The 12,134-nt window shown below is 45.4% G+C and overlaps 1 protein-coding gene across 19 annotated transcripts in view; it reads left to right on the top strand.

The window, feature by feature from the left end:
* Positions 1–665: 665 nt before the first annotated feature.
* The window catches only part of PARD3 (par-3 family cell polarity regulator), a 624,325-nt gene continuing 612,856 nt past the window's right edge, over positions 666–12,134 (top strand). For 6 of the 19 annotated variants that reach the window (XM_081820859.1, XM_081820848.1, XM_081820854.1 and 3 more), the window contains exon 1: positions 668–1,098. In XM_081820859.1, coding sequence (XP_081676985.1) covers positions 979–1,098 — 120 coding nt within the window. In that variant the 5' untranslated portion in view covers positions 668–978. Of the gene's footprint in view, positions 1,099–12,134 lie in introns of all 19 variants that reach the window. The other 13 variants (XM_081820858.1, XM_081820857.1, XM_081820850.1 and 10 more) reach the window with 7 other exon arrangements.

Here is a 12,134-nt window from a genome sequence, read left to right as displayed (position 1 = left end):
GGGGCGGGGGGAGACGTCGGCGGCGCGAGGGCCCCCTTGGGAGGAGAAACCTCGGCTGGAACAACCCGGACCAGCCCCGTCCCTGTCCTCCTGGGGGAACGTGGGGACGGCTCCTCTCGAAGCGTCTCTGTGCGCAGAGTCCGCGGCGCCAAGAGTGAAGTGTTTTCTCTAGAAACGATTTCTCCTGAACCCCCTAGCCGGAGGAAGGGGATTAAAAGTGACAAAGAAAGGGGGTGGGCTCTGGAGAGACCTCGGGGGTGGGGGGTGTGGAGCGGCGGCCCCGAGGAGGGGCTCAGCGATACGAGCGCAGCCCCCGCAACGCGCTGGAGTGCTTGAGGCGGGCGGGTGGGGGACACGGTGCCAACCGCGGGGGGCGGCGGGGCGGGGGGAGGGGCGCCCCGGCCTCCCACCTCCGTGGCGGCGCCCGGGAAAGGGCGGGCCCCGGCGGAAGGCCGTCTGTAGGGGCGGGCCGTGCGGTCGGGGTCCCGCGGCTGCCCGCGCCCTGGGGAGGGAGGCGGCGGGGGCGTGGGGCCGCGGCCGTGCGCTCCGCCCCGCGCGGGGAGCGGGCCGCGCCTCCCCCTGCCGCATGTGCGCGGTGTTGTGTGCCCGGCCCTGCTCCTCCTCCTCCCCTCCCCTCGCCGCCGTCCCCTCCCCCAGCGGCCCCGAGTGAGCGCGAGCGCCACACAGCCCCGGGCCGCCGCCGTCCAGCGCGCCGAGACGCAGAACAGGTGGCCGGAGGCTGCGGGCGCTGCAGCGGGGAGAGGCGAGGCGAGCTCCGGGCCAGGCGAGGGCGGCCGCGACGGGCCGGGCATGCTAGCCGAGCGGCCCCCCGGCGCCGCCGCTTGCCCGCGCCCCTAGCCTCCCGCGCGCCCGTGCAGCGGCTCCGCCGCGCCCAGCGTCCAGCCGCCCCTGCCCGGGGCCGCTCCGGCCGCGGTCAGCGAGGGGCGCGGGCCGGCCCGCGACAGCGGCGGCGGCGGCATGAAAGTGACCGTGTGCTTCGGGAGGACCCGGGTGGTCGTGCCGTGCGGAGACGGCCACATGAAAGTTTTCAGCCTCATCCAGCAAGCGGTGACCCGCTACCGGAAGGCCATCGCCAAGGTGAGGGACCGGGGGCGCACGGGGCGCGAGGGGTGGGGGCGGGAGAAGGGGGGAGGAGGAGAGGGAGGAGGAAGAGGAGGAGGGGGAAGGCGCCGGGATCAATATGGCGCTTCCTGGAAAGGGGAGGAGGGAGACGGAGGGGAGGCGGGGAAAGGGAAAGTGCGGCGGCCGGGCCGGGCCTCGCGGGCGCCCCCCGCCCCAGGCTGCGGGCGGCAAAGTTCTCCGCGCGGGCCGGGCGGGTGGGGTGGGCGCAGCCCCGGGTGAGAGCGCCGGACCCCGCGGCTCCTCCCCGGCCGAGCGCCGCCCGCCTGTCCCTCGGGGTTCCGGCCGCGGGGCGGGCGTCGGCCACAGGCGCCCCTTAGGAGCCTGTCCTAGGAACCGAGCCCGAACTCAGCCCTCCGGGGCGCGGGCGAAACCTGGCCGGACGCCTCTCCCCAGGCTGCAGGCGGTTGAAATCCAGCCTCAGGCCTTTCCCCGCTCCCAGGCCCCGCGGCAAAGGCTGGGGAAAAGGAACTTTTTTTGGTTGGAGGAGAGTTTAATTATTCCCCGCACGGCGGAGAGCGGCTGCATTTGTACTCCAACACTGCCTTCGTCCGGGCGGGGGAAAGAGCCGAAGCCACGAGCCCTTTCGTCTCCCGGTCGCGCGCGGGCAGGACCGGCGCGGCGCGGTTTGGGGGCAGCTGGTGGGGGAGAGTCGCCGGCAGCCCCGAGAGGGACACGCGCTTCCATGGGCTCGCGGACATTGGTTGGGCACGGAATCTCGGTGTTGAGGGGCTCCCGTGCAGGAGCCCTTTAAACGGCACAACCCTGAAATCAGTCACCGAATTAAAAGTTTTTCTGCGAGGACCTCAGCGTTTACCTATCTGGAACTAGTTCCATATGGTGCTGGGGCTGCGGAGCTAGGGCCTGATTTCGGAGTGGAGTAGATTTCCCTTTTTCTTCGTGGAGTGATAACATTGTCTCCACTTAACTGCATTCCTCTACAATGTGTCAGAAGTGAAAAGGCATTTTGTTAAATTGTTTTATCGGCTGTCTGTGTTTGACAACAGCCTACGCCTCCGAAGTTTCTGTCAAGCACCTGAGGATATTTCCTTTGCTGTAGAGTAACGTTTGGTGGAAGGCATGTTCACTTAAAAAATTTCTCATTTGTTTCCGGTAGTGGAGTGGCCTAGCTTCTGTGGGCTTTGGGGCGGCAGGCGAGGGGCCGGTGGCTTTGCCAGCCTGAGTGTATACAGGGTGCGCCCTCCAGTAATCTCTGAAATTAAGGGAGAAAAACTTTTTACACTGTTGTTTGTTTTTTAGCATATATTGGAAAGAATAGGGTAAATTTGGCCTTTTGAAGATCATCCGGGGAACGTTTAGGAACCTGACATAAAGATGGAAGATGTTGACTATATTTAACAGCTCTAAAATGTTCCTTACAGTTGGTTTAACTGTTACTGAAAATCAAATAAAATTAGTGGAAATTGGGCACCCGTTTATCTTGCAGTGCTGACAAGGGGAAACATAACTCTCTAAACCTACATTTAGCATTTTAAAAGATTGTTTATAAATGGCAGTTTATGATCTAAATGTTCTAAATCAATAATCAGGTTGCTTATGCACTTTGGAGACCAAAATAAGTTGTGAAAGGAAAGAGAAATACAATAATATAACCTAGGCAGTGTGCCTGTGTTACTGAATAGGGAGGACATTTCCTTTCATTTTACTAATTTTACTTTGTTAAAATTAGTTGTGTTTCACTATGCACACCGTGGACATTGGTCGAAAAGCCTGTTTGGGAGATAAAAATGTAGTTGATTGATCCAGTCATTCATTCCTTCCGCAGAAATTCTGAAGCATTTACTTATTCAAGGCATTGTTCTGGGTGCTGGACATCCAGGGGACCCACTGGCTGCTTTGTGGAAGTTGGGAGTGTAAGAGTCTAGGACGAGAGGCTCTGAGGTCCTTCAAGTGAAGGAGACGGTGTTCTGGACTATCATGCTGTGGTGCAGGGAGAAGGGAATGTGTCTGGGATGTTGGGTAGATGTAACTGAGGGGTCTTAGTGATACATCTGGACCTTGTTTTTAAATATTAGTGGTAGTTGTTTCAGAGTGACCTGGGAACATGGAAAAGGGAGTGCGGTTTTCTTAAGAGAGTCTGGGGAGGTATGCCTAAGTGAAGGGGCGTATGAGCTGAGTTTTTAGAGGGTAAGTGTGAGATGACCAGGTGGAGATGGAAGGAAGGGTGATTCTCAGGGTGATGGTAGCATCGGAGTTGGATGTAAATGAGAAGGAGGAGTCAGAGATGAGTCAGGGCGTTCTAAAATTATTTAAAGGCTCTTTCAGTGCAATTCACAGTTCAGTAGGTGAATTTTAAGATGGACTTTGTAGTACACAGAGTTTAATCATTGGATCACAAGACTGTTGACTCTCAGATGTTGCAAGAGCCTGAGTGTCTTCCAGGTTCATTGGTGTTTTTTCTTCTTAAATTGTTAGGTAATGGTTAAGATTAAACTTTAGTCTTTCTTCTCTTTTCTCCCACCTTATTTAAGGTGATTATGAAGCTAACACATATTAACACTTGCTTTAACTCTTACTTCTTTTTTACCTCTTATTGTTTAATAGGACAAAGTAAATTTTGTACGAAGAATTGGGTAGCTGACTAGTTGTGGAGTGGTGTTTAAGTTGCTAGGTGACATGTGGCTTGACACAAACTCCCATTTGGTGGGGAAAAATGTGGAAAGATCATGTTTATGGCTTTGTATAAAAGTCAACTAAGTTTCCCTCCCACCGCCAACCCCCCCCCAAAAAAAAATAAAGGAAAAGGGAAAGAAAGATCCCAAGTCACTAAGGCTTTCTCTGCAATAAGCATTTTGTAGTGTGATGGGGCTATTTGGCATTATATTTGAGCTCTTTTCAGGTTAAACCAATTTTTTCTGGACAGTCGAGTGGTGTGACTTAATACCAGAAATGTCCTCCATAAGCAGATATTTAAAGGCTTACACTTAGTCATAGCATTTTTTTTTCCTCTAGTGAAAAAATGTTTTTCTGCTTATGATCACTGATGGGTGAAAATGTTTTGGCTGTCCCATCTCCACCCACCCATCCTCATCCAGACCCTGCTTAAGGAGGGTGTTCTGCTAGACATTGAGAATTATGTTGCAGGAACTATTTTCGGGTGCTTCGAATTGGAGGACTGTCTGCTGTATATGTGTTTGTTCGTTCTTCTCGTGCCTGCAGCCTGACTCATCCTTGAGTCCTGATGGACACAGGGTGCAGAGCACCAACTGCAGTGACTTTTTAGTGTGGTGCCCTTGGTTTCTGAGGTTTCTTTGCTGGCCAGTCTTGAATTTTGAGTGAATCAAGTCTGGCCCTGAAGCTTCCCATTTTTCCTGCTGTACATCCTAAATCTGGTTAGGAGAAAGATAAGAAAATCTTCGTGTTTGTTCAAAAACATGTTGATATTTTGGAGGGCTGCTGTGTACAAAACGTTACGCTCTATGGGGAAATGTAAGATGAAATTCTTGCTCTCGAGAAGAATATAATCTAGGAGACCAGATGAGTACATAAAATAGTAACAGTAGGTGGGAGCATTAATCAGCAACAGGGTGGTACAGACAGTAATTGCTTCTAGATTTCAGAGGTGTGAGTGGTTATTATGGCATTGGGTTGGGAGGGGGATCCTATTTGGTCACTAGAGTTGGTATTGGGCTTAGCCCTATGAGAGGGCAGTGCTTCCTAAATGGATGGTGGAGTGATCTCAGAAAGCATCTGCCTGGCTAAGATGTCCTGGTTCTGAAGGCCTGCATTGGGGTCCAGGCATGAGACTCCGGAGAGCATTTGCTGCTATCCTGAGAGGTGGGAGGGAGGGGATTGTGTGAACACAGGTGATTCATGCTTTGGGGGCTAGTTTGGCTCCTGTGGAGCACTCATGCCAGATGGTGGGTCAGGATCAGGAGGAGGATTGTGAATGCCAGGGCATGACACTGGGACTTTGTATAGTTGAACGGTACGGGAAGGAGTAGGGTATTTGGGCAGGGCAGCAATACGGGCTAATGGTCCTCTGGGAGGATATCTAGAACAGCTGTTTGGATGGGATCTGCCTTCAGTCTAAAATGCTGCTGAATGCTGAGTAAGGAATAGAAGGGTAAAGTGAGGGAGGGGAGTTGCCGGAACCTTTTAACTCACTGCTTTCCCCCATAGCCCTCTTCTCTTGGGGGGTGGTGGGAGCTTTGGATTGTGTTTGGAGACCTAGGTTGATGTATTATTGGTAATACTGTTTTTTATTACCATTTAACCTTGGGAAAACTAACCCTACAGAAATGCATTTCCCTATGTCTAAAGTGGGTTCCTCCCTTGCAGGGTTAATGTGAGCACTGAACGGATGGTGAATGTGAAACTCTTCAGTGCTGGAGCTGAATCACTAATGTTTTACTCACCGGTTTTACTTGCTGGGAAACTTTCCCAAGTATCCTATTATTCCTGTTTGGTTTTTTCTTCTTCACTTAGGAAGGTAGTGTATAATTTAATTAAAGAGTAGGTAAAAATGTTAATATTTGCCTAAGCAGCACTGCAATCAGAAGAGCAAAGTGTGTGCGTGTGTGTGTGCCTGTGCATACGTGTGTGAATATAAATGCTGCCAATATTGGCTTTACTCTAGGTTGATTATCTGGGCCTCTGGCCTTTGGGCCACAGCTTTTGTCCCTGAAGCATGGGAACCTGAGTTGTTTAATAGTGATTTGTTGTTATTAAAACAAACAAACTTGAGTTTACAGACAGTAACTTTTGAAAATATGCTTTTCTATTTTTGGAGGGGGAGGACTGTTGATTACTAAAAACATATAAGTCTTGGTTTTTATGAAAAATCTTAACAGTTGATGTGAGATTTTCCTGCAAATACATCTATAACTGCTTGTTACACATTTACAAGCTTATTGAAACTTTTAGGAAAATAGTAATATTGTAGAGTTTGAATGACAATAGAGGCAAGCATAAAAATAGTGAAATGAAATAAATGTTGTTTTATTAACATTTTCTGTCTTCCCTCTCAAAAATGAAAAAGAAATGCAATGTGTCTGAAAGGCTGATCTTTCTAAAATGCAAATCTCATTGTACTCCTCTATGTAAGTGCTTCTGCACCTGCTTTCCCCAGAGGCCAGGTCCTGCCACCTCAGCATAGCCTGTCCCTCACTGGGCTCCCCCATCCCATAATCCACCCACTTGGACTTGCTCACACTTTCCTGCCTCTGCTCTGGTGTTGTCTGTTTCTTCTTTCTCGAACGCTTGCTTCCTCCATGCCCGCTTCTTCTACGCCTGCTCATTTATTGAGCCTCATCTCAGACCAGCCATCTTTGGGAGGCTAGCCCTGCATCTCAAGCTGTTTGAGGCTCTCCACTTTGTGCTTCTCCTGGGGCCTTAGCTCCTGTACTGACCTGGATGAATGAGTGTTACTGTGCGGTACTTCAGTGTGTTAATCTGCAGAAGACAACTGAGCTCCTCCAGGGAAATGCTTGGGGGCAATGGCCCAGCCTCAGTCTTGTATAGCCAACATCTGCTGCAAAGGAATCTTACAGGTTGAGTAAATAAAAGGTTGAGAATAAACACAACACGCACATTATTACATAAAAAGTATACTTTTACTTGGAAGACTGTATAACCAGCACTTTAGGGTTTGGTGTGTTTGGCATATTGGTACAAACAGATTATAATTGACACTAAGATTTAGTGTGATTTGGAGTACCTGGAAGTTGTTCTTTTGTGTCAACTCTTTTGAAGGAGTTCAGTCTGTTTTCAGACCAAGCAGAGGGATAGTCATAGGGTTTGCATTGGGCCTGGTTCAAGGCAGGTGGCCAGAGCAGTGTGGGAATCTGGCCCTGAAACATACCTGTGTTGGGTCTGGCGCCTCTGATTCTGTCAGCTGGGATCCTTGGGTAAATGCCAGCAGTAAATAGAAATGTTTAGGATCTGAGATTCACAGAGAGAGTCTGGCTGACATGAAGTGCCTTCTTGGCTCATGGTGAACCTGGTTGAGGTGGTCAAGGAGGTAATATTTAGTCTCACTTGTACCACTAACCCATTATTAATCCTCCATCTGTCCTGGGAGGTTTTTACCTCCCTGTAGAACTGGATGCAGCTTACTAGTGTTGGACATGTAATAGATGTTTGGAGCCTTATGCATTTTTTTTCAAGGATGGAAAGAAATGTGTAAAACTGGTCCAGGGAGGTGATTTCCACAGTCTATTTTCCACAGGGTAGAATGATTGGTTCAGCCCACAAAATGTGCTTTCCTCCTATGTGGCCACTCATACAACACGCCTAGCAAAGACCAAGGTCAGTGGCAGTAGAGAGAGGTAGGGGATCAGTAAATTTATATAACTTTATTGATTTTTTATATCTTTTCTGTTTTACATGGAAAATAGAGAAAGCTTTATGAAAAATGCAGAGTTGTGTGAACATGGTAGAAAGGTGATTTTTGTTTTTTAGTCATTTGTTTTATCTTATTTAAGATTTTTTTCACTTGGAAGGAGTATGTACAAATGACTTTTTTTCATAGCTTTGTGTCTTCTTGTGTCTGGCTTGCCATCTTTAGATGGTTTACGACATTAAATATTACTTTTGCTTATCTTTTTCTTCTATCCACTGATATTGGAACTTAGAAATAAAATTGAAATCTCCATATCCAAATGACTTGAAATATCAATTATTTAATTTTTTCTCTTAAAAATAGACTATAAAATATACGTATAATAGAAATAAAAACATGTCCACCCAAAAATCATGTACATGAGTCTTTTTTTTTTTTTTTTTTGTACATGAGTCTTCATAGCAGCATTATCTATAACAGCCCCCAAATGGAAACAACCCACATGTCCAACCAACAGAACAAAATGTGGCTTATCCATACATTAGAATATTACTCAGCCATAAGAATGAATGAAATACTCATGCTGCAACATGGATGAACCTTGCAAACATCGTGCTAGGTGAAAGGAAGCCAGTCACAGAAGCCCACATATTATATGATTCGGTATATACAAAATGACCAGAATAGGCACATCCATAAGTAGAGAAAGTAGAGTAGTGGTTGTTGAGGGCTGGGTTTGGGAGTAATGGAGAGTGGCTGCTAGTGGGTTTGCTTTGGGGATAATGAGAATGTTCTAAATTTAGATAGTGGTGGTGATTGTATGACTCTGTGAATATTGTAAAAATCTTTGAGTTGTACAGTTTAAATGGGTGAATTTTATGGTTTGTGATTCTGTCTCAGTAAAGATGTTAAAAAACAAACTACATAAGTCACTATGAACAAAGCTCACTTTTTAGGTATTTTATAGTTCTGAGAGTCCCATAAAACATGTATTACTGTGTCAGAGATGCTCAGAAATCTCAAGTGAAAACTGGCTATTTTTAGGAGTTTTCCATACAGTGTGTAAACCCTGCTTTCTTGGGCCTGTCACTCTGTCCTGTTGCTGTCCGTTAAGCTGTTCACTGCGGAGCCTCCAAGTCCCCTGGACTCTCCTTTGTTAACCTCTCTCCTTCCTTACAGGCTTCCCCAACAGTTCTCCTGTTCTCCTTTGGCCAGAGATTCCTTCCCGCCTAGCTCACTAGCTGCCTTTGCTGCATGAAGGTTGATTAGGAGGTTCCAAAGATGTCCATAGTGGAAGAGCTTTTCCAGTTTTTGGTTTTGATCCTCAGTCATTTTGAGCTTTAGCAAATCTCACAAGCTTGTGGGGCTCAGTTTTCCCATCTTCATCTTCGCATATTCAGAAATTCTGGGCTGGCTCCTTTTGCCAGTCCCAGAGCTAGAGACGCTCCTACCTAATCTGTATGTTCGTTATGGTGCTCATGGAACCATGAGGTATGAGTGATGTGCAATGGCTTTTCAGAGGAGTAGACAGGGTGCAGAATCTCTTACTCACCCACCCTCCCTGTGAAAATATTTTGCTTCCCTTACTTTGAAATGATGGGGCTTGACCCCTAGGTCAAACACATGCTGTTGGAAGTGAGGATATATTTTGCCTGGAGTGTCCTTCAGAATTCCTTACCATCTCAAGAGAAGTGTCTTTTAGGATAAATTACACGCTCAGAAGTGACTTAATGACACTATTCCTTTTGTGAAGTATAACTAAATATATGGCAGTGCCTGATACTAAATGTAGGATATGTGTATACACATACATACATGTATGTAGTCTGGAAGTTATTTTTATGGTAGTATAAATTTAAGTGGTTTTATTTTTTATTTTTTTTAAGATTTTATTTATTTATTTGACAGAGACAGCGAGAGCAGGAACACAAGCAGGGGGAGTGGGAGAGGGAGAAGCAGGCTTCCTGCTGAGCCGGGAGCCCGATGTGGGACTCGATCCCAGGACCCTGGGATCATGACCTGAGCCGAAGGCAGTCGCTTAACCAACTGAGCCACCCAGGCGCCCCAAATTTAAGTGGTTTTAGACATGACAGGTCAATATTATTTTTCCCTTTTGATTATCTTTAATATTCAGACTCTGTATGACTTTTTTTTTTGGAACTCAGCCATTTTTTATGGTGTATGGTTTTTCTTGTTATTTGTATCACATCTCTTTAGAGTAGAAAATTAATCTATATTATAGGGTTTATATTTTTGAAAAAGCCTGTTTGAGATATTCTACAATAAAAATCAATAAAAATTAATACAATAAAATTCATACAATAAAAATTCCTTCTCTAGCACTTCAGAAAATAATTCGCTGCATATCTCAAAAACCTAATATTACTAAATACTAAAAATATGTATTAACAGATTAAAAATATAAAGAAGGTAGTATCATTTTCATGTAGATGGCTGATCTGAGACTGAGTTTGTTTCTTTTTTTAAAATTTTATTTAATTTTTAATTATTTATTTATTTGACAGAGAGAGACACAGCGAGAGAGGGAACACAAGCAGGGTGAGTGGGAGAGGGAGAAGCAGGCTTCCCGCGGAGCAGGGAGCCCGACATGGGGCTCAATCCCAGGACCCTGGGATCATGACCTGAGCCGAAGGCAGATGCCTAACCTACTGAGGCCCCCAGGCGCCCCTTTTTTTCTGTTTCTTTAACGTTTAATAAATATTGGAAAATTTTTTTATGTCTGTTTTAATTTTCTGAGTCCAATATTAAATCTAGAATTAAAAAATAAACTATTTTCCAGGGAACAAACTTTCTTCTACCACAAAGGCATTTAAGATGCATAATTTATAATTCTGAAACCCATTGTGCAAAGTCATATGTGAATAATAGTTAGCTGGGTTCCTGCCCAGCAGGGTTATACTCTAAACTGAAATTTCTCTTATTACAGACAGCAGCACCTGCAGAAGAGGGAGGTAAAATGTACAGGATATTGGTTCCTGATGTACCACCACACAGGATATGACTAATCACTGAATCCATTAAAGTTGAATGTAGAATTTGGTACTTTTACCACTTTGTTAGAGATTGGAAAAAACCTTTCAAGCAAATCAAGAGGATCTGTTAGTGAAAGTGCATCATTTGGATTGATAACTATTTAAACAACTGCATCTGGCAGATGGTGGTATTTGAGCATTTGTATTGTCTGAGAACTATGAAAGGAGTATATTTTAAATTTTGAAGGCACATACTGTCAGGAATATTGTTTTTTTAAAGGAAACTTGGAAAGCTAATAAAACCCTGAACTTTCTATGATGGGGTCAGTTTTATCTTTTGTATTTTATGATCCACTTTTTAAAACACAGATGTTTGCAAAAACACAGTTGGCTGAAGGTGGAAAGTTTGGTTATGGATGTTTTTTCTCCTAGGAGGCAGGCATATCAGAGTAACACAGTCTGGACCAGGATTCAGAAGAGCAGATTGCCGATTATGTCATTTGTGTGTTTGAAAGCAAGAAGGATAACCCCTGTAAGTCCAGGATCCTTGGCTTCTAGTGACACCTACTTCATGGGATTGTTGTTAGGGTTCGAAGAGAGAATATAAAAAAAGCATCGTAGGGGTAAAATGGAATAGATGTTAGCTGTACTGTTCTTTATTTTTGCCGAGTGGTTGCCAGTGATTCTCACTTGAATCAACTCTTCTAAATTGTTTCTTCTCATCCTCATTAGAACTGCACTGGATGTGGGAAATTGAATTTGTGGTAAAACTGTTCTTCCTTAAAAAAATCATGGAAACATTTTTCTGCAATTTAAGAAGTTAAAAGCCAGTGACACTGATTTAGATTTTTCCAAGATGTCCACAGTGGAATAGCTTTTCCAGTTTTTGGTTTTGGCTTCCAGTAGTTTTGAACTTTGGCAAGTCCCACAAGCTCTATGAGCCTCAGTTTGCCCATCTGTAATTTGGGAATGCTATCTTTTGGTTGCAGGAATGAACATTAAGGGACTTAATATAGATAATACTTCTTCATATAACAGACTCTTAGTATTAGATCTTTTTCTTTTTCTTCACATTTTACACATACATTAGGCACAGTTTTATTTATTTATTTATTTATTTAAACTTAATTGATCTGGATACATCAACACATTAAAATAGAATTGCCCAGTACAAAAAAGGCAGTTTTTAGAAGGACAAAAGTCAAGTGAGATTATACCCAGCTATGGGCTGGCAGGCATAATACTTTTCTTCAGAGAGAAGCAAGGTGAGTTAAGCCCCAGTAATAGTTACTCTGAAGTAGTCTGAAGAACATCTACCTCTAGAAACGGGACTAGTCACTGACTAAAAGACCCCAAACTTACAAATGCAAATATCAGTTCCTTTACCAGGGATTTGAAAAAAAATAATAATGATTATTATTTCAAATCCTAAACCCTTGAGCCTAAGTTTGAATAACCTAATCTTTTTTTTCTGAGAAGTAACGCACCTTTTTTTTTTTTTTAGTGTTCCATGATTCATTGTTTGTGCATAACACCCAGTGCTCCATGCAGAATGTGCCCTCCTCAATACCCACCACCAGGCTAACCCATCCTCCCACCCTCCTCCCCTCTAGAACCCTCAGTTTGTTTTTCAGAGTCCATCGTCTCTCATGGTTCGTCTACCCCTCCGATTTCCCCCGCTTCATTCTTCCCCTCCT

Source organism: Leptonychotes weddellii, chromosome 5, assembly GCF_054177405.1.
Source record: "Leptonychotes weddellii isolate Sample4059 chromosome 5, ASM5417740v2, whole genome shotgun sequence".
Classification (NCBI taxonomy): Eukaryota; Metazoa; Chordata; class Mammalia; order Carnivora; family Phocidae; genus Leptonychotes; species Leptonychotes weddellii.
This window is presented reverse-complemented; position numbering and strand designations above follow the sequence as displayed.